Raw genomic sequence first — 26918 nt, forward strand, 5'->3', positions numbered from 1 at the left:
TATATTTCAGCAGCTCACTGAACTGCCCTCAGCCAATCAGTGAGGAGCAGGAATGAGGGAGGGGAGAGTCTAAATTATTTAAATTAAATAATAGAGCCAGGCTGACTGATGAGATTTATTACAACAGAAATATTTATGATTAGTATGGAATGCTTGCAATGAATGGTCAGGATGTAGACTACATGATAAACACAGAGCAGTATGTAAACGGAATTTGATTTTGTGACTGATAATCCCGCTTTAAAGACAACCTAGGCAGTAAACTAGAATAACTTTAATTTAAAGTTCTACTACAATCGGCAGGTGCCAGGGGAAGTAGTTCACCTGCTCGTCCATAAATGCCCCCCCCCCATCTGCAAAAGCAATGTGTCTACTTTCAGTCCTAAGTGTTTCCAAAGCTCTGTCACATAGCTGCGTCAATGCAGGCGTGGGGGCACTGGGGGCCACCCCCACGCCTGCATTGACGCAGCCCAATCCCAGCTCTGCAGCGACCAATTTGGATGTGCACACGGAGTGCCAGAAAAACTTCAGCTTTGCAGATGGCGTGGGGTAGCTGGGAGGAGCCCCGGTGGCTATTATATGCAAATGTTTAATGAGACTTGTGGTGAGCAGGGGAAGTGTGAGTGAGTGTGTGTTGGTTGGGGGGGGTGGGGTAATGGCTGTGCATTAGTGTGTGCCCCTGAGCCCGCAAGTAGTGGTTCTCTGGTTTTATTCAAATTGATCTGCCCAGCTGATCGCTGGCTAAGGCATCGGGGGGCGCTGTACACACACTAGATTCTGATAAAGACCGCCTCTGCCTAGTTTTGTCTAGCGCATGTACGAAGTTTAAATGTTTATACTTAAAACTAACTTTGAGAACAGATGCTAACACACATCTGAACATGCTGCTCATTTTCACACCTATCCTGCAACCTCAGCAAGGCCCAACAGGCAAACATTTGCTGGTGCTATTTAAAATAATAATGCTTAATTATCTGCATATTACACAAATTGTGTCTTAAAGTAAACCAGATACCTCGCTATGCAAAGATGTTTTACACACCCAGGGCTTCCCCCAGCCCCATAAACACGTCTGAGTCCCACGTTGTCCTCCCACGGTCTGCCGTGATTAGTCCCAGTAACAGGCTCAGTCGCGTCAGGCAGGGTCTACTGCGTATGCACGTGAGGTCCACACATGCGCAGAAGACCCAGACTGGACCCGACTGAGCCAGTTACCGGGGATGATTGCCGCTAAACGGAGGACTGCGGGAGGATGGTGAGGGACGCATCTGTGCTTATGGGGTGGGAGGAAGCACCGGGTAAGTAAAAAATCTTTGCATAGTGAGGTCCCTGGTACACTTAGTTTTAAGCATCAAGTAGGGATGCTCATTCTTATTCCGGCAGAATTTAAATTTTCAATAGGAATTCAGCAATCAGAAACCGGAATTCTGGGGAATCTGATTTACCGCAACTCTGTAATTTTAGCCCAATTACAAAACTCATAAGCATTTGACCAACAAAAGAATAGTTTTTTTTCTGCAAAAATACCCTGGATTTTAGACCAATCACAAGATTCCATTTTTCCGATTTCCAATTTCTCAATTTCCGATTTTTATTTTTATCATTTTTGCTTTTGGAAAATCGCAAAATGGAAAAACGGAAAATTGGAAAACCGGAAAATCAGAAATCAGCATTGGCGGAAATCAGAATTCCCATGGAATCAGAAATTGGCTTTTCCGACAATCTCTGGCATTAACATTTGTTCCTATTGGCTGCTGCTAGCAAGTGTACATCTTCATCTATTATATAAGGAGAGATATGATTGGCTGCTGCTGGCTAATGTGTACATCCTCATCTATAATATAAGGAGAGATATGATTGGCTGCTGCTGACTAGTGTACATCCTCATCTATAATATAAGCTTTTTGGTTCCTTTTATCCCCCAATACATTCCTAGTAGTTTGGGCCACCCTGAGCTGCTTGGTTACCCTGCTATAATATAAGGGGAGATATAATTGGCTGCTGCTGGCTAGTGTACATCCTCATCTATAATATAAGGGGAGATATGATTGGCTGCTGCTGGCTAGTGTACATCCTCATCTATAATATAAGGAGAGATATAATTGGCTGCTGCTGGCTAGTGTACATCCTCATCTATAATATAAGGGGAGATATGATTGGCTGCTGCTGGCTAGTGTACATCCACATCTATAATATAAGGAGAGATATAATTGGCTGCTGCTGGCTAGTGTACATCCTCATCTATAATATAAGGAGAGATATAATTGGCTGCTGCTGGTTAGTGTACATCCTCATCTATAATATAAGGAGAGATATGATTGGCTGCTGCTGGCTAGTGTACATCCTCATCTATTATATAAGGGGAGATATGATTGGCTGCAGCTGGCTAGTGTACATCCTCATCTATTATATAAGGGGAGATATGATTGGCTGCAGCTGGATAGTCACGCAGGGCCGGGCCGAGGCATAGGCTGGAGAGGCTCCAGCCTCAGGGCGCAGTGTAGGAGGGGGCGCACAATTCATTCAGCTGTCATTTCCTAATTGTGTTTGAAATAGAAAGAAATAAGAAAAGGGGATACATAGCAGTGACTGCAAGCCAGATAACTAGATATTAAGGTGTTGGGGAGGTTGTGGGCCCTGTGGCACCTCTTAGTCTAATAGCAATCAGTGTGTGACGGCTGGGGTGGCAGGGATGGAGGGGCGCACTTTTGGGTCTCAGCCTTGGGTGCTGGAGGACCTTGTCCCGCCTCTGGGATAGTGTACATCCTTATCTATTATATAAGGGGAGATATGATTGGCTGCAGCTGGCTAGTGTACATCCTCATCTATTATATAAGGAAGATATGATTGGCTGCAGCTGGTTAGTGTACATCCTTATCTATTATATAAGGGGAGATATGATTGGCTGCTGCTGGCTAGTGTACATCCTCATCTATTATATAAGGGGAGATATGATTGGCTGCTGCTGGCTAGTGTACATCGCCATCTATAATATAAGGAGATATATGATTGGCTGCTGCTGGCTAGTATACATCCTCATCTATAATATAAGGAGATATATGATTGGCTGCTGCTGGCTAGTGAACATCCTCATCTACAATATAATGAGAGATATGATTGGCTGCTGCTGACTAGTGTACATCCTCATCTATAATATAAGGAGAGATATGATTAGCTGCTGCTGACTAGTGTACATCGCCATCTATAATATAAGGAGAGATATGATTGGCTGCTGCTGACTAGTGTACATCGCCATCTATAATATAAGGTGAGGTATGATTGGCTGCTGCTGGCTAGCGTACATCCTCATCTATTATATAAGGAGAGATATGATTGGCTGCTGCTGGCTAGTGTACATCCTCATCTATAATATAAGGAGAGATATGATTGGCTGCTGCTGACAAGTGTACATCGCCATCTATAATATAAGGAGTGACATGATTGGCTGCTGCTGGCTAGTGTATATCCAGGGCCGGTTCAAGTAACAATTGGGCCCTAGGGCAAAATTAGCCTGGTGGACCCCAACAGACACCCCCCCGACCAAAAAGCATCATTAGAGGTCCTTTGTTGCAGCCAAACTTCCCTCCTGGGCCCCTGAGCTGGCTGCTGACCCTCCCCCAATCACCTCCCAACTTAACAGACTCTGCAGAGTCCCTGGGGAGCAACAGTTAAGATGGGGGAGGGACAACCTGGGGGCCCATTTTTTCCTATGGTAGCTCCAGCCCTGTGTATATCCTCAGTCTTTGTATTACCTGTAGAAGGATCCTGTGTGAATGCTCAGACCTGCTGATGACAGGATGTGCTGTGTGAGTCATACCTCTGCATCACATGGAAGTAGAACATGTTTTCCTGCAGAACCTGAAGCATCTTCATCCTTTGTGCAGTAACAGGGCTCATTATGGCCATGCTGCTGGGATTAGACATTATACACGTGTCAGCGTCCTCGCTGTAGCAGCTCTTTGTAAATCCCGAAAACGTTACATCTGCGGGAGTCAGGAAAAAAATCTCTGTATTCGTGAAGTGAACAAGAAAATCCACACTCTTAAAGAGGAACTTTAGGTAAAGGGGAAAAAAATAAATCAATACATTGCAATGCAAAGTAAGAAGTTAGAAAATAGAAGAGAGATCAAGAAATGATTGATATTCGCCATGTAATTTGTTCATGTTGTTTGATCCTCAATCAGCCTGCATGTGATCATCTTTACTACTGGCAGACATGACCACAACCCCTAACATAACCTCACACACTAACTATGTGCTGAAATGTAATTTTACCGAGTTTAAAAAAACATCTTTCCTTTGAGTTTTTAAAATAGATTTTCTCAACAACTATAAGGTCATGTTGACCTTTTTTTTATTTTTTTACTTTTACCCCTTAACGTAGCAATTTTGGTCATGATAATATGGGGGCTTTGCTTTTAACCACTTTTAATCAAGTCGATTGTAATTATGAAAATATGCATGATTAGATTACATACAATTATGAATGGATTACGTGACATCAATGGAATTTAAAATTTTTTATTATGTGTGACCATAATTGTAAAATGTTACATGAAATTTCTCAGCAGAGACTTTACTTCCCTCAGCTGGAAGCATTGTGCGCTTGTGCAGTAGTACCGCGCAGGTGCAGAACACTCCCAGGGATGAAAACATGGCGAGGAGACCTGCGTGGCAGTGCCGTGTATCCTCACAAGTGTGCAACAGGCCAGATTACCGGTGCTGATTAGAAGACATGGGAGCCGTCTGAGTAGATGGCGAGGGAGCTCACACAACTCATGAGGCTGGTGGACACCCAGGTAAGTATAAATATAGCCTTTATCTTCATCTCAGTTACCCTTTAATTGCGGAAAAGGTCATTGGAGCCCCCCTGCCACCGCTAGACCTCCTCCACTCTACCAGAATGAAGATGAGAGCCACCAAGATTTTGCAGGACCCCTCCCACCCAGGCAGTCGCTTCTCCAAACACCTCCCTCCAGGCCGCTGCTATGGATCTGTCCCCTCCAGAACCTTCAGGATCAGGAGCACCTTCTTCTCCTCCTACTAAGCTCTACCCCCCCCCCCCCTCCAGCGGCACCAAAGCCCCTTGGACAGCACCATTCTCTGGCACTCCACTCCGAACTTCCAAGCTTAACGCTTGTCCCTAAATTATTTTTTCTATAACTCCGATCTTGTGTCAGTGTCATCTCTCTGAGTCTGTTAACGCTATGTCTGTAATGTTGTCGTGTCCTACTGCCATTACCATGTGGACCACAATTGGCAAATAAAGGCGATTCTGATTCTGAGGTAATCATAATTATCACATTATGATCATCATCAAAAGAAATATTTGAATTTACTGGAGAAATGCTAGGAATATACATCAAGGCAATAAGTGGTTCCTGGTTGGCAAAGGTCCTTTTAAATCTTTTCAAGTGTGAGATCAATATCAGTACATGTACATGTATGTTTATAACTGGTTAGCTTAACATTCTACAAGTGAGTCTACAGACATAAAGCTCCAGCTGACCTTGTAACTTCATGATACCGGGGATGGCTCCATCACTTCCTAACATGTGCCATGAGTAATCTGGCCATCTCCGAGGTCTTTCAGTAAATACTGGCCAAAGAAATCCAATACGCCCTTTAAACGGCGATACAGGGGGTCGGTCTCCTACTGTGACCTGAGCAGATGAAGGTACTATTCTGTCTCTAATACAATCAAACACTGGACTAGTGGCAACGATCAGTGAGTTCCGAAGAGTTACATCTTGCTTGGGGTACTTGTAGGACTCCACAAATCCTTGAGAGACAATCGGTAAGAGGCCAACACCGTTGTCCACAAGAGCAATGTCCTCTACCACGACACTGCCCTCAAGATGAAAAACCACACCATAATCGTAGTTCTTATAACAAATGAATCCAGATATTTTAGTACAGTTTGGAAATCCGTCTTCCCAATGTATATGAAGGCCATGAAGACTTGAGTGGGCTATGTTGGTAGACCAAAGAAATTCATCTGAATAACAGCTTTGTCCTCGGACATGATAAGCAATTCTCTCTGATCCTGCTACTGCATTCCCCGACAAAGAGACCTGGCTGAGAACATTTATTTTAATGCCTTTCACCCATTCAGATTGGGCATCTGGCTGCTTGATTAGAATGAGTAGGTTTTCGGTGAGAGTATGGTCATCCCCGTCAAGGTGGATTCCATGACCAGTGACATTAAAGAGTACATTAGAGTGAAGTAAAAGGTTTGTGGAGTTCATGGCACGGACACCACCTCCACATATGTTGTGGATGCTGCACGAGATGATGGAAGACTTATGAGAAGTGTTTGTGAACGTTATTGCTGAATATAAAGAAGACCCAAAGTTTGATATTTCAACATTGGAAAGTTCCAGAGATCCTGCAATGACAAAGACATTAGTAGTGACTTCAGTTGTATATACTTTCAGTGAAGGGCCAGAAAACTGGAGCAGTGATCTTTATATCAAAAAATGTATAACATTATAGACACTCAAACGTCTTAACGCATACATAAAATGTACAAAGGATCAATCAATAAAGATGCCAGACAGGTGTGACTCCTTGAGGATGCTACGTTAGATACTCTTGCAGACAGAAAGAGAAATGAACATATCCGGAATATTTTAGGTGTGGGGTGTATCGCTGATGAGGTATGGGAGTCGAGGCTCGAGTCATACATTGGGAAGATCATGCAACCAGGCGTGTACTGAATCCATGTGGCTGACCTCTGGACAGAGAGGGATTCGTTCTAGCCAGAAGGAGAGAGAGAGAACTCCAACTTACTTCACTAACTGTCTGCATGATACCAACCAGCCAATGCCTTCTATATCAATAGGAATCTTTCATAGCAACTGCTAGATGTTTAAAAAAAAAGTTGAAGCTGAAACTCTAAGCACCCAAATCAGGCATATGGCACTGGAACTGAAATGAGTGGCGCAGCGCTGTGCCTAAATCAGCTGGTTCGCCAGTTTTGCGGAAAACCACCAACATTCACAGCTGAGGTAATTAGTGTCTCAGCAGAGCTGATTAATTACCTCTGTGGATTTCAACAAAACCCTACTTCACACCCAAAGTTGGTGGTACTTTAAGACATGGTTGGGCAGCTCCATTGTAGATTACTGTGACATATTATTTGAGAGCAGGTCATTGGGGCATCTAATGAGAACATTTGGTTTGAAGTAGTACTTACAGTTATGAGAGAGAGAGAGAGAGAGAGAGAGAGAGAGAGAGAGAAAAACCTTATGTAATATTTGTAGACTCTTTACAGACATAGATTGGTTTTGCAGTTGACAAGCCTTCTCATTCATAACACCTAAGATGAGACTCACCAATGTGTTTCTTGCTGTTACCATCCATATACTGTCCCACCAATATTCCCCCAGTGCAGGGAACATCGGCCTGTATTTGAACATGGCGAGACACCAGACCAACCTCAGAAGCCAGAGGAATGTTCCACGCATCATCTATGGTGTAGGTGGTACCTGCGGAAAATTCATTGTTTTTACATATTCTTAAAGTCTTCTTACGTAGAGTCTGTTAAAGTAAATCTAAAGCGGCACACAAAAAAAGACTGGGTTGGCTCCATCCCTTCCTAACATGTGCCATGAGTAATCTGGCCATCTCCGAGGTCTTTTAGTAAATACTGGCCAAAGAATTCCAATGCGGTTAACGGTGATACTGGGGGTGGGTCTCTTATTGTGACCTAAACAGACAAAGGTACAATTCTGTCTCTAATACAATCAATCACTAAACTAGTGGCAACGATCAGTGAGTTCCGAAGAGCTACATCTTGCTTGGGGTACTTGTAGGACTCCACAAATCCTTGAGAGACAATCAGTAGCTGATACCCCCTTTCCTATGAGAAATGTTTACCTTTTCTCGAATTGATCATCAGGGGGCTCTGTATGGCTGATATTTTGGTGAAATCCCTCCCACAGTGTGATGTCATGACCATGGTCCTGACAGCTTGCTGTCTGTGAACCACGTTGCATTGTGGGAAACAACAGCTTTCCCCAACTGCCAAGCAAGCAATATTTTTCTCTGTGCATAGAATAAATAAACATTCTGTACAGATCAACTGACAGAACTAAAGATGTTACCACCAGGGATACACTTCAGAATGTAAATCAGGGAGAAGAAAGTTTTTTACAACGGGCAAACACTGGCTAAATAATCTATAAATTAATATTGGTAACAAAAAACAATTTTATTCATAGCATTATGCATTTCACTACAGCTCCTCTTAATATCTTCCTTCATTGTTATTACTATTCTCACTAATTTAAGGCCATTAGGCTTACACTCCGTACCAGTGAGCCATCTTGGATTCATTAATTCAGTGCAGAGTACCCGTGCAGTATGCTGTTATATGTCCCCTATCAGCACCGCAAGGTACAGCGAATACAAACTTGGAGGGAGAGGAGTACAGAGGGATTAGAGGAAGGAGGATAATTCTATAATATCCCTATTATCATTGCCAGCCCTGACTCATTCAACAGTGAAATAGCAGCACTGATTAGAGAAGTTTTAATCCAGCTAAAACTGCCACTTTTAATCCTGATAATCTCCATTATTAGATTTATTGCAGTAGAGGGACAGCAGAACCAGCTTAAAGAGAACCTAAAGTGGCAGGGATATGGTGGCTGCCATATACGGTATATTTCCTTTTTTCAAGCACACCAGAAAAAGCATGCAGCTAATCCAGTCAGATCTGACGATAATGTCAGAAACACCTGATCTACTGCATGCTTGTTCAGGGTTTATGGCTAAAAGTATTAGAGGCAGAGGAGCAGCAGGGCTGCCAGGCAACTGGTATTGCTTAAAATGAAATAAATATGGCAGACAATCTCTAGAATACTTTTATTTTTCATTATTTTAATCAGAAATAAAACTTTTTAAAAGAAGACTTCCATTAACCCTTTCGGGACCGGCCGCCTAACCCCCCTTCAGGAACAGGCATTTTTGCAGAAAGGGGGGGGGGGGTGCGCGTTTGGGGGGTCAGGCAGCCGGATCCCTGCAGGGTCTGGCTGGGCTGTCTGCCCCAGTGTGGCCAGGTGTCCCCCCTTGTCAGAAGCAATTACTCACCTTCCAGGCTCCAGCGACGAGCCGCAGCGGATCCCTCCGTTCCGGCCGGCAACTCAGCTCCTATTGCTGCTCAGTTCCGGGTCGCGGCTTGATGACGTCATCAAGCCGGGACCCGGTGCTGACGTCAGAAGGAGCAGAGATGACGCCATGCCGGCATACGCGATAGCTGCTGATCACTGAGGGGAGATGCCAGCTGTCATAGGACAGCTTAATCTCCCCTCTCCAGTGCGCACGATCGCGTCGGAATGGTTCGTTAGCGCGGACGTTGAATCAACGTACAGTCAGAACAGTAGCACCACCTGCTGGACGTTGATTCAACGTACTTGGTCCCCAAAAGGTTAATGCTAGAAATCTTCTTCATAAATAGGTAGTGTCAACGCTCCTTCGTTTACATAACCATGTCGCCCATGAACTTCCATTACCCCAAGCACCGTGCATTAAAGGCAGGGATCCAAGCAGCTTTCTTTTTTTGCAGTTTGTCCTAGCTTCTAATAGCTGTAGGAGCTGCCATTTTCCACCTCCTCTTCCTTCTGCTGCTCCAATCCTTTTGAAACACATTGTCCCTTTGTTTGCTTACTGCTACTGCTAATTACTGCAATTCTTACCTGTCTGCTCTTTCCTCTTTCTGTAGACAGCAGTCGGGGGAAGTATGTGAATAATAAACATTTAAATGTTAACAGAAGAGGTGGGATTTTTAAGTAATGAGCTACGTTGTTAGCATGCATTTTTAATGTGCTACTGGGTGCTAAAGCCCTGAGCTCTGGGTACTAAAACCCTGATTGCTAAAAAATGGTGCTCAGTTCACTTTAAGTGCATGTTTGTGGTAACTTCACCGGCTCGGATACTTCCGGCTTACCGCAAGGGACCACAATAAGTGTAAAAGTCTTCATAGACTTTCATTGCTTTTGTGTCCCCTTGCGGCAAAATAGGGAAACCCAATGCAGGTTTACCCTGTTAGTTTAAAAGAGGTCTTAGTAGTCATTTTAAAACAGAAGTGCAAATTGCCTTAAGCCAGAGGTCTCAAACTCGCGGCCCGCGGGCCATTTGCGGCCCTCGATTCAATATTTTGTGGCCCTCGCTGCCAAAAGCTTCCTTATAGTTCGCTTCAGTGCTCCCAAGTAATCTGCTGCATCCCCGCCGCTAAACGAGGGCTGCAGAGCCCCCAAATCGCCCTGGGGGGCAATCCGCCGTCATTTCCTGGAAGGGGCAGAGCTTTCAGCTTCAGCTTTGCCCCTCCGGACGTCAATCGCCACACGGATCGCCGCCTCTCCCCGCCCCTCTCTGTGAAGGAAGAGTGAGAGGGGCGGGCAGAGGCGGCGATGTGCCGCGATTGTGAAATTATGCGGCCCAGCCTCATCCTGACTTTGCCTCCTGCGGCCCCCCAGGTAAATTGAGTTTGAGACCCCTGCCTTAAGCCCTTTATTTCTTTTTTATATATATTTACCCTTATTTGGGTAACTTCCAGTTGTCTCTTGGGCTCACCATACCCATGATGGCTAAGTGGAAATTTCATGCAATATGAAATGACAGCATTTCTACCAGGAGATCAGGGGCATAACTAGACTTAATAGGGCCCCCCTGCAAAAATGATAGCATGGGGCCCCCCTTGGTCCATGAACCCCATGAGGGTCACGTGATCAGGAGCCGGCGAATAGCAGCAGAGAGAGTCTTCTGCTGTTAAGCAGCATCTGGAAGCAGGAAAAAAATGACACGCTCGCCCACGGTTTTTGTGAGCGAACAGGGAGGTTCTTTTGTTAATTGGCTCCAAAGCCTCTGGGCCCCCATGTGATGGCTGGGGTCACAGGTGTGATTGCTACATCCATGCAGGAGCATAACTATAGGTGAGCAGCCCTTCCTCCGATACAGGGGACTGTACTTCAGATCAAGTGTTTTTGTGGCTACACTTGTTATGATGAGTGGGGAGAGCATGATGGCCACGCTTGTTGTATGACCCTTGTGAGATGGGCCCCCAGGCTGTGAGGTTCACAAGGGAAAGGCAAGGGAAGGGGTACGAACATTGGGGGGGGGCATCAAAGTTGTACTGTAGTTATGCCACTGATTTCTACTTACCAGTATGGCGATAGCTAAGCCTGCCCCATACTCGGATGATGTAACCGTAGATGTCTCTCAGTTGGAAGAGCTCCGCTTGGTGAGCCTCATAAGAGGTGGAGCTGATGACTATTTCATCTCCTGGCTGCCAGTCCACTGTGCCATTCAGTGCCATCCTGCAGAGTCACAGAACATGCCCGTGAATGCCAGGACAGAAATGCAGGAGCAGAGGTGCAAAGAGAACGGTTCTGGTAAGTAAAGCTCTTCTAATAGCAATAAAACTAAAACAAAATGTCATCTCCAAAGCATCATAGAAGTCATATGGAGACTTGAGGATTACTCAATGGTATACAAGGCTGGCATCTAGCATATTCTCACTACCAACCAATCGTTCTTGATAAAGGCACGTTTAGAGAGGCACCATAGTGATGAATACAAGAACATAATACAGTACAGTTTCGGTTATCCGGCACTGACGGGGATCGGCTGAGGTCAGGTAAGTATGGCTTGAGATTCGATGTTAAAAATAGGTCCAGCTAATTCACCACTGTACTCCACTCTGTATGTATACCATGACCTCTGTATTAACCAATCTGCAACTGCCTAACGCAAGATGGCGGCTGCATCATGGTGGTGCCTAACCCTAAGACCCCCCCTGGTGGTGCCTAACCCTAAGACCACCCCTGGTGAAGCCTAACCCTAGCATCCCAACCGATGGTGTCTAACCCTAAGCCCCCCTGTGGTGGTGCCTAACCCTAAGACCACCTCTGGTGGTGCAAAGCCCTAAGACCCCCTTTGTGGTGCCAACCCAACACCCCCGGTGACGCCTAAACATAACCCCCCTCCTAAACCTTAACTCCCCTCTGTGGCAGAGCTATGGCATCAGAAATGCAAATTGCAGCATTACATAGCCGATTCTATCAGTTGCTGAAATTTTGCTTATTTGTGGTTAATCGGGCACCTCTGAGCGCCAAAATTTACCTTCTTTGCCGCACATTGCTGCCATTATAAATGACACAATTTGCAGCAAAGAAGGTAAATTTTGGTTACCGAACGCGGGCGCCGCCGTGTGCCCGAATGTCCGATCTTTTTACGTAAGAGCTCCTGCACATTTTTTTCTGATTGGATTTAGAATACTCATTTTTTTTTCTGACTCTTCTTGTATCCATTGATTGCTGGACACTGGTATGTACAGTAACTGCCCACCCAGTGATGTTTGGCCTAGGCTATGAGGTAATGCAGCCTTTTACCCGAGAGTACTCTGTTACTGCTCACATCACAGAGGGGAGAAAAACATTCCACAGTGAATTACCCTGCCAGCAGCAAACCTCTGATAAACTGTACATCAAAATGAGGTAAGATTTTACAATGGGCAAACATTGACTAAATCATAAGAAAATGGATACTGAAAAAATAAGAAAATGGATACTGAAATAATAATGGATACTGAAATTTAATTCATTAAAGAGAACCTGTAGTGAAAATAACATCGTGAATTAAATTGCTTTTTTTTTTTTTTTGCAATATTCATTTATAGATTTAGTCAGTGTTTGCCCACTGTAAAATATTTCCTCTCTCTGATGGAGTCTAAGTGAGCAACTGGTCTTCACCAGAGTACCCTGCAATGGATGATGGGCCGTCATCCCAAGTGGATGAAGGACTACTTTGAAGCCTAGTGGCCATCAGGTTATGACCCCCAGATTGCCCCACTGTTGATGGGAAGAACAGGAAGGTGAACCTGGCAGTCAGGGGAGGAGGGAGGAAAGGCAGGGAGGATTTACAGGTAGGGTGGACTGGAAAGTAGGCCTGACAGGATGGACTGGACTGGAGGGAATGGACTGGAGGAATGAGCAGGGCAGACTGATTGACAGGACAACACACCGTGTCTGCACAGATGAAACCACACTGAACTCTGTTTGGCCAAGGTTTAAATAACCCTTGACTTCATGCCAGTACTGTAACTCCACCCCCTACAGCGCACAGAGAGGTCAGCTGTTCCAAGTCCACACAGTTCCATCTGAGCTCCAAGAGCAGCACCGGCAGACACCACTGAAGAGTAAGGAACCTCTAGATGGTTAGGAGAGTTAGTGTAACACCTATGGAGTACTAAGGGTAAGTTAAATCTCTGAGTATATGCATAATATATGAAGGCAATGGCATCCTGAATTCACTTACAAATTAAAGTGGCAACAAGTGTAGTTTATGTCTGCACCTATAGGCTGCTATCCTCTAACCCAAGTACCGGGTGACTTGTGGACTTCTACAGGAGTTTGAGACTTGCATACAAGTACAATTTTGATAATGACTAGCACAACTGACTATTGGTAAGGTTAGTATTAAGCATAGTGAAAGGTTAAAGGAGAACTCCAGAAATGTGCAGCTAACTAGAGTCTAGAGTAGCCAGCAGGGGATTATAGGGTTATCTAGTTTTACATATTAAGGTTGCCAGTATCTCCCAGACCACCGACATGTAAATGCTAGTACTGAAAGGACAGATGACCCAAGGCAAAGCTACCTAAGGTAAGCACAGAGGCAAGTTCAAGCTAGTTCCATATACCACTGTGTACTGTCTGTTCCTCTCCTTGTTCTCTCCAATCTCTGTAATCACTTCTTGAAAAATATAACTTTTGGCTTAAGTCAACGTTTTAGACAGGAAGAGGCGGGTTTGCTGAGATGTTCCCTCTTGTTACAGGAGGATGGAATTGGAAGGTAATGCCGAAAGTCTGCCACTACCTGCCTGAAAAATATGACTTTAGGCAAAAGTCAGATTTTTCAAGGAGTGATCACGGGGAGCAGAGGGAACGAGGAGAGGAATGGACAAAGCACAGAGGTATGTGGATCCAGCATGAACATTCCTCTGTGCTTACCTGGGGCAGCTTTGCCTCAGGTCAGGTGTCCTTTAATCTCACATTCTGCAGCTCTAGAGAAGATAACAGTCCTCCGTAAATCACCATAATCATAAAATTCTGTATCAGTGATTGTCACTGTTAACCACACTACCATTTTCCCTACCTCTCAACACTGTCTGGATGTCACTCTGGTCTCCGCACTCTCCACATCCAAAGCCTCACAAAGTCCTGCAACTTCCAACTCCATAACATCTGCAAGATCCACCTTTTCCTGACCTCTGCCACCACCAAACTCCTCATCCATGTCCTCATCATTTCCCACCTTGACTACTACTTATGTCTGGTCTCCCTATGATTCGAATTGCCCCGCTGCAGTCCATCATGAATGCAGCAGCCAGAATGATCCACTCCTCCCATCGCTCCACCACTGCGGCTCCCCTCTGTGAATCCCTCCACTGGCTTCCTATCCAGTCCAGAATCAGATTCCAGATACTGTGTCTGACCTACAAATCTGTCCACAAAACCTGCCCAACCTACATTTCCGATCTTACTCAGAGGTACACACCTAGCCGCTCACTCCGCTCTTCCAATGAACTTCGCCTAACCGCCCCCGCATCATCCAGTCCCATGCACGCCACCAGGACTTCTCAAGAGCTGCTCCAATGCTATGGAACTCCCTACCTCCTCCCATTAGGGTTTCCCCCTCCTTCAACATCTTCAAGAAGGCCCTCAAAACTCACCTTTTTACTCTGGCCTACCCCCCCCCCCCCCCCCCTACTAGTGCTCTAAACCCACAGCTGAACTTTGGTCCCCTACCTTTCGTGTCCCCACCTCTCCCTCTAGATTGTAAGCCTCCTCCCTATGTCTCCTACCTGTTCACGCACCTCCATCACCGTACACCCATCCTATGGATGTGAGTGGACTCGACTTGCCTAATCTCCATGCTCCCCTCCAGTGACTGACTAAGCATTTCCTGGTACTCATACTATGGTGTGTGATCTGGTTTTTCTTGTATTCCTGTATTGTCTTATAGCTTTATGTCACTCCTAAATATTGTCTGTAACCTAAACTAATGTCCAGCGCTGCGTAATATGTTGGCGCTTTATAAATACAATAAATAAATCAGGTCTGCCTGGCCAGTCAGTCTGCTGGCATCGCAGTAAACTCTCCCTGGGCATCATATGTTCGGCTTTTCCCTGGGTAGATCCAGGCAATATTCAGGTAGAGCGATAATACTGAAATGTGCTGTGTTCAGACTTTCTCAGCGATAACCTACATTTCGTTCCCCGGCGCGGCGTCTGCCCCCAGACGTGTCCAGGCTTTGCTGGGGTAAGCACTGTGAATCTGGAACTTTCCATAAACTCCTGCGGTAAGCAAAACACAGATAACAATGTAAGTAGGTAAACAGCTGTCGGTAATATATGACGGTAGAAGGCTTCACACCAGTGCTACAGTAAGCGTTACTAAAGTCAGTAGGCTGAAACAGTGGAACGGATCAAGAAACGCTCATTCTGCAGGAAAGTTAAAAAAGTCCCACACAATTTACTACTTTTGAGGGGTATTTGTTTACCAGACAAGATGCTGAATATTGCACCTGCCTGGAGCAGGAATCAGTTGTTGGATCACCTTACCTCCTGCTGTTTTTTGAGGTTTGTTTTTGGTCTAAGAGGTATTTTTGTTCTTTTGTTAATTCAAAAAGGCTTTGGGGTTGATTCACAAATCCTCTTCAGGGTTATTTTCCACTGAGAAACATCATTGCGTTTCTCCAATTTTCCACTGCAGCAATTTTTGTCTGATCCATCCGGTGTACAGTGCTATTGAGGAGGGTTTGTGACGTCCGATAGGCACTGGTGTACTTAGGGTATTTGCACCTAGTGCTGATTATTTACTGACACCCTACCACCCTCAAAAACATTTTTTGAGGATACGGCGTACTAAGTTGATTGTGGCAAAATTGTAAAAGTGGGCAAAGGAGTGATTGTGGCGCGTAAAGCGTGGCCATGCAAGTCAAAGACAGTCAGGTAAAGTGACCCTAAGAGTAATTAGACAATGCCCCCCCCCCAAAAAAAAAAAACACTCATCATAAGGCAGTGTTTCCACATATGAAAAGCAACAAAGGTTGCAACCCACATATGTAATCCTCTGTGACAGTTATACTAGTATCGGAGGGTGCCAGGCAAAGTAACTCACCTGCTCACCCGTAATTCTGTTTTGCTTTAAAACACCACCCTCCAATCAGCAAGACTGCGATGGCTATTTTAATTTTTTTTATGAAAGCTTTATGCCCTGTAATTAGTTAATTAGCCTGTAATTAGTCGTCAGGCATTGATAGAGGGAGGGCTCTGTGTGACAATAGGGTTTGGTTTGGATGTAGTAAAATAATGGTATCATTTACCAACCGGAATTAGCAGTGCAAATATTGGAAAATCTGTAAATTTACCAATAATTTATGAGTGTCCATTTCTGGCGCCCAAATTTCAAGGTGCCCATTTTGCACGTACTTCTTTTACTGCTGTCTGTGAAAATCATTATGTGTTTGGTTTTAAGTGTGTCTTTGTGGATTTTATACAGTAATAAAACAGGAAGTTAAGCCAGACTGACCTCCAGATGATATATTTAGACCTGTACTCGGAGGCGAGCTTTAAACTTCCCCCATTGCTCTCCCATTAAAAATACGTAACCTTTTTTGTGGATTTTTTTTGCTGTGCATTATGGTAACTTACATCTCCAGAACCAATCACAGCACGGCTACGGCATACATTGTAGGAGAAGCGGTACATCTGCAAATGGTTGACTCGATATTTTCTTGCGCGTTGCTGGCAAATATCCATTATTTGAATATTACATTAAGCCCCGGCCTCTTGGATAATTTGTACCTTTAGCAAACTTATTTTTCTATTGTATTTTGGCTGAAGCCAGCAAATCGCTCTCTGGTTTTCATTAGTAAATGAACTGACGGTTACGGAACGGCATGATACACGCTGCGGCCTCAAAGAAGGCGGATTAACCGAATGAAAACCAAATTGCACTATAAAGCTCTATAGCTAAATTTGTTTGAAAGATAAAATCTATAATGTTTCCTAATTGTAAAAAAAAAATAAAAAGTGTAGAATTACAGTTCTGCGTAATGTTAAAAGGCACGCTCCAAAAAGACTTGTGCGTTTCGCATTTAAGGGATAGCTTTACATTCATTACAAGTTTAAAGCACAACTCCGGCTGGAAATCCAAACACATTTTGGATAATAAAAAAAAATATATATATAAAAATTAAAATATATAAAAATATTAAAAATAACTATACACTGCTTAAACAGAAGGTAACTATAAACTTACCTTCAATTATGAAAGACATTGTTTAGACAGATTTATTAATAAGGACAAAAACAACGCGTTTCATGACCTGAGCTTAATACAGCTTTAGACAAGGCTTGTTTACCTGAGGAAGTGTCTTCAGGCCACGAAACGCGTTGTTTTTGTCCTTGTTAATAACACTGTCCAAAATGTAACATTCAGCATAATTGAAGGTAAGCTTATACTGTAGTTACCTTTCTTTTCAGTAGTTTTAAGGTTTTTTTTTAATATTGGGCGACTCCAATCACTAGCTAGCTACATGCGTTCGACCCCATTTGGGAGGTGTAATAGATTGCGGAAAAGCCGCCGCGCGGACTGGCAGCGAGGCGGCTGGTTCCACATTCAGCTCAGCGGTTGACACGCGGCAGCATGCGTCTGATGTGGCTGGGCCTTCTAGTGCACACAGATTGAGGAATATACGCGCGCGCGCGCGGAGAGGCGGAACCTTTATGACAAACGGAGAGGGGTCAGCTGACCAGGTTGGTCAGCTGATCTCAGAGCGGGCGGCTATTGGTTGATCAGCGCTGGGTGGCGCCAGGGAGCACCACTCTATATATAGTTATTGCTGGTCAGTCTCAAGTTGTCTGCCGTTGTGAACAATTACGTGAAAGCACTCAGACCATAGTCAGATCCCACAGTGTGTTAGAACCAGGAGGACCTGGGAATTCACACTGAGCCAGATTACTACTGTGTTACTACTGTGTTATACTTCAGACTAGTTCCAGGGTGTTGAGACCACGGACCTCACACCCAAGACTAGGGACACTGTGTTACTACTGTGTTATACTTCAGACTAGTTCCAGGGTGTTGAGACCATGGACCTCACACCCAAGACTAGGGACACTGTGTTACTATTGTGTTATACTTCAGACTAGTTCCAGGGTGTCGAGACCACGGACCTCACACCCAAGACTAGGCCTTATTTGTTACCTGTTATGACCATTTGCTCTGTTGACCTCGCTCTTGCTTTCTGATTCGGTACCTCAGCATATCTGCCTTCCTGTTGCCAAACTCTGCCTGTCCCAGGTTACTGAATCAGTCTACTGTCTCTGTACTTTATCTGCCCGTGTGTTGCCGACCTAGCCTGCCCGACCTTGCAAGCCATCACTCTCTCTAGAAGAGATTAGCCTTCACTGCTACTTGTGACGCCCACCTTCCAGGGGTCAGTTAGCCACAAGGCCTTCCTGCTATTCAGCCTGGGGTTGCATCCCCTTGGAAGTCTCAGGCTGCTGGAAGGTCTTCATACTTCCCAGATGGAGGTATTCCTCATACTGCCAAGGGCCGCCTGCTCCTCGGGTGGTCCTATTCAAAGTCATTACTGTTGCACCAAACACTCACACTATATAGGTGTCCAGAGGTTAGTCATATCTGTATTATTGGTGATTCTGCAGGTCATCAATAATCAGGTATACATCTGTATTCTTGGTGATTCTGCAGATCACCAATAATCAGATTCTCTCTGTGTGCTGACACCGATCGTTACAGGAGGTAAGAAATTTTAGATTTTGTGTTTTTTAAAATCCCACAAAATGTCTTTTTCTTTTGGAGAAGTGACCACACCTGTACCTGAAACTCCGACACCAGATCAAGCTCACGTTTTCCTTGTGTTATATGTTTTTGTTTCCACATATCACACATTTACAAATAGATAAGATGACCCCTGTCCCAATAAAAGTAAGAAAGGTGCCAACACCTCATCAGAATGATACCCCCCATTTGTGTTTGCTGGGCTTCCCTCATTATATGTCTATCCGTATCCTGGAATGAGTTGTATGGGATTGTAGGTAGAGGAATGGTTGGTCCCGTCACGGAACCAGAGGATGCACACAACACACGGCATTTAAATTGGCCTTAACCTTAGCTGGGAGGGCTAGCCAAAGCGTCTGTGGATATGTGGAACCAGCAATTCCCCATTTTCCTCTGTGGTTCTGCCCAGCCTCTATGAGAGAATGCCAAAAACAGATTACTGCTATAAATTTAGACCAATCACAAGAGTCCGTTTTTTCCGCTTTCCGTTTTTCTTTTTGTCTGATGCAAAAAAAATAACAAATACAATACTCCTCCAAAATTGGAAAATCGGTCAAACAGAAAATCGGGAAAATGGAAACTTGGAAATCGGAAATTGGCAGAAATGAATTTCTGCGTAAATCGAAAACAGGCATTTCCAACCACCCCTAATGGGGAGTGCAGTAACACAGGGCAATTAAGGTTAAACCCAAGGTCCAGGTTAGGGCTGTCAGCGGGTTGAGTGTGAGAGGTAACAATGATCGTATTGTGCTAATTTTGCTTACCGTAAATACTCGCATATAAGCAACCCGTGTTTGCACGCTCTGCTCCACAAGCCAGGGGACACAGGAAGCCCTGAGTAGCGCACTCTGCACACGATGTTGCCGAGGGGGTAACTTTTCAGCACATTTTTTGTGCTGAAAAATTAGGCTTATATGCAAGTATATACAGTATACAAAATTTTGCGTAACATTTTGCACTTCAAATTATGTGTAATTACTGATTTTGCGTAATCCATGCATAAGTGTTGCATGTTTTGCATAATTATGAATGCAGCCGTCATAAAAAAAATTTGTGTAAATTGCAAAAAACATTTGCACAAACCAGAGGCAAGTAAAGTGGGAACAAGTAAAAAAAAATCATTGTAAAAATAAACTGTAGTTTTTGAGACAATCATTGCTGAAAGCTCATTTGCACTGTCCCTAAAAAGAAAGTCCCTAAAGAGGCTAAAAAAAATAGGCTGAGACCCTCTCGAAGTTTGTAACCAGCCTGAACCAGAGGCTTCTCTCCCTCTACTAAAGTCACAGATTTGCATTCAGATGTATAAAATGTGTATGCAGAACTTTAAACTCGCAATATAGTGTATATACTGCAGCAGTATGTAATTTTACTGACAACTGATAAGACTGATAAGATGTCAATCCAACTGTTGGATTGACGTCTTATCAGTTCTTTGAACAATAGCAAACAACTTTTTTTGGTTGTTTCAACTTGTTTCACAACAAAATTTGTTTGATAATTGTGCTGCACAAAAGGCTGCTGTAGAGCGTGTGCATGGGGCTTAAGTCTCTGATTTGCTAGTCATGATCATATGCTAATGCAGGATGTAATCACAGCAAATCAGAACTTTGCAAATCTATTAGCTGATCGAACAAGTCACATGCTTCTCCATGAGTTCTCCTAGACATCATCATCACTACCTCAGGGTGACATTAGTGAGTGGGAAAGGCCAATTTTTGGAATTTGGGCAGGGAAATTAGGATAGGGAGAGCTTTCTTGGATACTTTGGTTAACTGATATTTGGTAACAGCTTGCTAGCAAGTTCTCGTGGTGCCAAGGGAAAAGTATCCACTGGTTGTTTTGGCAATTTTCATACCCCAAAATTAAAAATAAATAAATGGGAAGAGAATACCTAGCAAAAGAATGTCAATCAAGCAGCTTCCAGTTAGCTGACTGGCAGCAAGTGGCTTAAAGGGAACCCGAGAGAGGGATATGGTGGATGCCATATTTATTTCCTTGTAAACAATGCCAGTTGCCTGGCAGCCCTGCTGTTCTTTTGCCATAAGTAGTGTCAAAACCCTGCAACAAGCATGTGGCTAATCCAGTAAAATCAGTCAGAGCATGCTTGTTCAGGGTCAGAGCATGCTTGTTCAGGGTCTATGGCTAAAAGTATTACAGCCACAGGATCAGGATGACTGCCAGGCAACTGATATTGTTTAAAAGACAATAAATATGGCAGCCTCCATATCTCTCTCACCTCGGGTCAGTGAAAATTTGCACGTTAGGAGAAGTTTCTACAAAACACTATTCCCTGGGGTCAGTTGAATGTCCTACTGGTTAAGGCTGTTGCCTTTGATGTAGGATTCTAGCCTTTGACCAGTTTTCAAATCCCAGCTCAAGCCAGTATGTAAAACAGTAAGGAGTCTTGGGTGAAGCCAAATGATCCAAGTCACCCGTGAAGCACACCCTAAGCAGCTGCAGCCCTGAAGAGCTTTGAGTCCGCCAGGAGAAAAGCAGATATAAATTTTCTGTGTCTTGTCTTGACTATTTTAACTTCACCTCATCTGTGGTTCCCCTTTAAAATGTGCTTGAATTGGAGGTCAGCCATTTGGGTCGGTATTAAGAAAACACTATCGGTGAAACGTTCTCCTTTACCTCAGGAAGTATCGGCTGGTTAGAAACAATGCACAGGCCTGTCCAACTTACGGGCTTTGTGGCCCTTTAAGCAAACATGTGCAAGTGATATTACGCTGAGATTTGCATATCCGCAGTGCAGGAAACCAGGCACCGGGGCAATGCAGAGCAGTCTAAAATAGAGTAAGTGCTTAAGGGCGAGTTTCAGCCAATCTCCCATTTGCTTCCTAATGCAATAATTATGCAAATGACACAACTCCAGTCAGGCAACCACTAGATACAATAAGAAAAAAATTAAATAAAACATGAGCACCGGTTTTCAAATATGTTTCATCCTGTCATGAAAAGAGCCAGAGCAGCCTATGCAGATAGGTATAATAGACTCGGAAATCATCTAACTGGCAGTAATTTGGGCTTTGAGCTCCCCCATATTGGCTTTGTCAGTCACACTGTCTATTAGGAGTGGAATGTTTGTCTTCTATTACCGATGACTCCAGGGGACGAGCTTAGTCCGCTCAGCCGATTGCAATGGACTCCTTCTGATGAGCGGAGCAGTATGTGCATTCTCTGCTCACGTTCCAAAGGCTCTTCTGAAGTGCCTACAAGACAAGATAGACAATGGTTACATCAGGGCCTATTCGTAAAGGTCCTGAATTTTTAGGGTTCTTCAAGGCTTTGGAACCAAGGCTGGATTTATACATTTCCACCCCAAGGCCAACTTTCTTTTGACTCCCCCTCCATGAGCAACCACCACACAAACATTGGCCTCAATTCACTAAGCTTATCTCCTGTCTTTAATAACGTTTCTAGAGTTATCACCATGGTGATAAGGCATGTAGTATTCAGGAAACATTTTACCTCAGGCAAACCTAAAGTTAACTCTTCTGTCTTTAAAATAACTTTACAAATAACTCCAGAATTCTTAAGTTAAAGACAGGCTGTTAATTAACTGTGTGAAAATAACTACAGAGGAGGAAACTTAAGGAATGAAGAGATAAGATAACTCTCTCACTGTGTGGTGGCAAGTTTTCTCTTGCCTTATTATCTCCAGCATGATCTTAGTGAATTAAGGCCATTGGCTTCAATTCACTAAGCTTATCTCCTGTCTTTAATAACGTTTCTAGAGTTATCACCATGGTGATGAGACATGCAGTATTCAGGAAACATTTTACCTCAGGCAAACCTAAAGTTAACTCTTCTGTCTTTAAGTTCACTCTTCAATCCTTAAAATAACTCCAGAATTCTAAAGTTAAAGACAGGCTGTTAATTAACTGCGTGTGAAAATATCTACAGGCGAGGTAACTTAACTACAGAGGAGGTAACTTAAGGAATGAAGAGATAAGATAACTCTCTCACTGTGCAGTAGCAAGTTCACTCTTGCCTTATCTCCAGCATGATCTTAGTGAATTGAGGCCATTCTATGCAGAGCCCCCTTTTTTCATGTGTAAATCAGACCTTCTCTTTTAATTACAACTTCCTGGGGCAGCAGCTCCCTTTTTCCATATGTAGCCTCCATTTCTATTTATAGCGTCCTTCTCCTCCATATGAAGCCACCACACACCCATGTCCAGCCGCCCTCTTGGACAGCCGCCGCTCGAGACCTGGGCCTTTGTGGCCTTTCCAGAAATCCAGCCCTGTGTGGAGCACTGGAAAGACCAAATGGCTAGGTGGCCAACACTATCCCCTTGGAGTACCAGAATCCAAGGTCCCCATCCCACTTAGGACACCAACTGCATGGACTTTGTATACGTTTTCTACAAAAACTCAGATTGCCTTTCACATTAAAAACAAACATACTGATTGGTTTACGGGCCTACTTCCAAACTAGTCCTATAGATGCTAGTGGGGGAGAATTGTTAGCCTCATTTACTCCCACTAGCATCTATAGGACTAGTTATAGGACTAAGTTAGTGACAATAATTGTTTGATGAAGTTAGTTCTTCAAACACTCTGGCCAACACCTCTTATTGGTAGTATTACTGCACATAGGTCAACACAAAATTTTCACCTTGACAAAACTTAAAGGGGAACTTCAGCCTAAACAAACATACTGTCATTAAGTTACATTAGTTGTGTTAATTAAAATAGATAGGTAATGTAATCTCTTACCCACACTGTTTTAAAAGAACAGACAAATGTTTGTCATTTCATGGGGGCAGCCATCTTTTTCATGGGGGCAGCCATGTTTTTGGTTGAAAAGAGGTGACAGGGAGCATGAGACACAGTTCCAACTGTCCTGTGTGCTGATCACCCCTCCCAGCAGCGTACGCTAGGCTTCAAATCTCAAATTGAAAATGTAAAATTTTTTTTACACCAAAACAGCAGAAGGATAACAACAACATCAGGAATCCCATCATGCTTTGCACAGCATCAGGGGAAAAATGCCATTTTCTTCTGTGCAGCTAAAAATGAGGCTTCGGTAAGAAAAACAAAGTTCTGATGCTGTGAAACTGTTAAAGACACACCAAACTTTTTCAGTGCTACTGAGTAGATTTTGAGTCTGGAGGTTCACTTTAGGATTACGTGGTGTTGGGGTTGGATCTCAGGACCTATTAGGGTAGATTAAAGTAAAACTAAAATTTATTGCTCAGGATCAGGAGATGGTCAGAGGTGTATCTGAGTAATAAAGCACCTATGACAAACACTGAAATCCCCCCCCCCCCCCGGTAAAAGTCTCTAGAGGTAGCCCCTCATTATATGTACCCAGAGATAGTAACCTAGTATAGGTAGCTAGAAGCAGTACACCTAGTATAGGTAGGCATCCAGTTTAGGTAGCCCTCCCAGTATAGGGAGTTAGAGGTCTCTACCCAGAATAAATAGCCTCTTCAGCAGAGGGTTTGAGAGGTGTCCCTTCCTACAGTGTAAGTACCCCACCAGTATAGGTAATGAGAGGTGTCCCGTGGTATAAGTACAGTATTTCTGGAAAGCACCAAGGGCAGCAAGGTAGCATAGTGGTTAGCATTCTTGTCTTGCAGCGCTGGGTCCTGGCTTCAAATCCCAGCCAGGTTAAAATCTGCAAGGAATTCAATCAACAATTAGAAAAATGTTGCACAACGGGTATGTGCAAAATATCTGATGATATGCAACAATAACTTTTAGCAATTTGGAAGAGACGTTAGAAATAAACCTCTTTTTATACCAATGATGCAGTGCTGGATCCATATTTTTCTACTTGTTGATTGAATTTGATGCTTGTTTTTCTTCTTTGGATCCTGAGCACGCTGTTTTGGGATGTGCGACATACCCAGGAACTGCACTATCCACAAGTTTACTATAAGTGAATTATTTGCACGCTGTCGTAGTGCCAGTCTCTGTCTGCTTCATTGCCATACAAAATCTGCAAGGAGTTTGTATTTTCTTCCCGTGTCAGTGTGGGTTTCCTCTGGGTACTCTAGTTTCCTCCCACATCCCGAAAACATACAGATAAGTTAATTGGCTTCCCCCTAAATTGGCCCTAGACTACGATACATACTATGGGTGGGGATTCGATTGTGAGTCCCTCTGAGGGACAGTTAAGTGACAAGACAATATATATTCTGTACTGCGCTGCGTAAGATGTCGGGCTATATAAATACTAAATAATAATAATAGTCCCCCCAGTATAGGTAGTGGGAGTGGTCCCCTCCTTTTAGGTAGTAAGTGGTGTTCCTCAGTATAAGTAATCCCAAGTTCCCCACTATAGCTAGTGAGAGGCAGCATGAGGGAAGAGGGGGCAGGCATGGCACCAATGGCACGAGCCATGCATGCACCCCTCTAGATACGCCATTGGAGATGGTATTGAATGAGGAAACTAGGCACCTCTGAAAGTTTACAGTGCTCATTCAGCTATTGATCTGTCATCAGATAAACCATCAGATATATCCCTCTCTGATCGAACCTGATCAGAGAGGTATCTATTGCCTGTCCGCACACTGCCGATAGATTTCAGCATGAAATCATTATCTAATAATCGATTGGAAATCATCCTAGTGTTGCTGCACTTTTAATCTTTAGTCTACACATTTAATTATTAGTCTTCTACTAAAAAGTTATAACAGCCTGCCAAGTCTTTTCCTTCCAGATCCCCCCAGGCCCCATGTCTACTGGCTTCCAGAAAGTAGCCCCACCCCCTTGCAGAAAAGGGCCATGGGGCTTTTTCTAGCTTATGTAAAGAAAGCGGCATGGCACTTTTCCGCAAGGAGGCGGGGCTATGTGCCGTTACCTGTCCTTATGGCCTGAAAACAGTGCACGTTTTGCAGATACCCTCGCATATGCACAGGAGGGGCTGTTAGAGTTTGACCTATAGGAAATAACTATATGTGTGGATTTCCAGAAAACATGCACTGTTGGTGGGTCTTGGGAGCGGGTTTGAGATACAATGGTTTATGGGATAACTGCAAAGCCAGATTCATACTTCTTCTGCTCCAGGGGCCGATGTCCTTGTGGTTCCCCTTTATTGTGAAACAGCCCCCTTTCAATTCCCTGTCCAGCCCTCTTTTCAATGTGTAACATCCATGTACAGCAGCCCCTCTCCTTCATGTGAAGCTCTCTTGGGCAGTAGCTCCTCCCCTCCATGTATTCTACAGTCTAACTTTTCCATTTGCAGCCTCGTCTTCCATATTCAGCAACTCTTTCTTCAATGTCCAGCCACCCACTATGACCAAAGCTGCCCTAGGCCTAGAACTCTGTGGGGGAGATTTATCAAAGCATTACCGACAGTTTTTTCTTCTAAAATTGTTCTAACCAGCAGAAGAACAGTTCTGCATGATAGTAAGAAACTTCCCAAAGCCTATGTAATAGTGGCAGTTTAGTGAGGATTTCTAGAGCTACACGACAGTTAGGAAAAGTGCAAATCCATTCCTACCCTGCTGCAGATTAAGAAGTGCTCATTAGCAGTTCTACAGTGTAGGCTAGATGTGATTTGTGAAGGACTCCTCCCCCTCACTCAGAGCTTGCTGACAGCAGGTGTGTTGGTTACCTCAGCAACAGCAATTCCCCTCACACACTGCACTGCCTGAGAGACCTTCCTAGCTCCTCCTATTTCTTACAGTTTAAGAAGGAATCTGCACTATTTAGTGATTTCTTAGGATGTCTGAGACAGTTCTGCACGGATTTCTAAAAACCTACTAATATTTTGTCTCAGACACTCTTGATAAATCTGGCCCTGTGACCTTTCCAAAAATCTGTCCTGACATTGGTTCAGCCCAACAAAATGGACCTCACCACAATGGAATTTGATTGGTTTATTTTCAAAATACATACATTGACATAACCTTGTATCATTATTTGCATCCCGTTGACCATAATTAGTTAACTAGCCCTTTAGGAAACACTACTCAAAAATATATCGGCAAAGTACCCACAAAGATGTGTTTCTTTTTATTTTGCTATTATTATTTTTTAAACATACCCCATCACAGCTATTTTACCGTAGATAAAGTGGAGCCCCTTACTTGC

General features: G+C 43.9%; 1 protein-coding gene across 3 annotated transcripts in view; it reads right to left on the reverse strand.

Moving 5' to 3' along the window:
* The window catches only part of PKHD1 (PKHD1 ciliary IPT domain containing fibrocystin/polyductin), a 607682-nt gene that overhangs the window by 155358 nt on the left and 425406 nt on the right, over positions 1–26918 (reverse strand). For all 3 annotated transcript variants that reach the window (XM_068280030.1, XM_068280029.1, XM_068280031.1), the window contains exons 52-57: positions 21968–22081; positions 15268–15355; positions 11164–11318; positions 7338–7490; positions 5510–6388; positions 3818–3983 (exon numbers count right to left, since the gene is read on the reverse strand). In XM_068280030.1, the coding sequence (XP_068136131.1) occupies positions 3818–3983; positions 5510–6388; positions 7338–7490; positions 11164–11318; positions 15268–15355; positions 21968–22081 (1555 nt within the window). The remainder of the gene's footprint in view (positions 1–3817; positions 3984–5509; positions 6389–7337; positions 7491–11163; positions 11319–15267; positions 15356–21967; positions 22082–26918) is intronic.

This window comes from Hyperolius riggenbachi, chromosome 4 (genome assembly GCF_040937935.1).
Source record: "Hyperolius riggenbachi isolate aHypRig1 chromosome 4, aHypRig1.pri, whole genome shotgun sequence".
In the NCBI taxonomy this organism is placed as follows: domain Eukaryota; kingdom Metazoa; phylum Chordata; class Amphibia; order Anura; family Hyperoliidae; genus Hyperolius; species Hyperolius riggenbachi.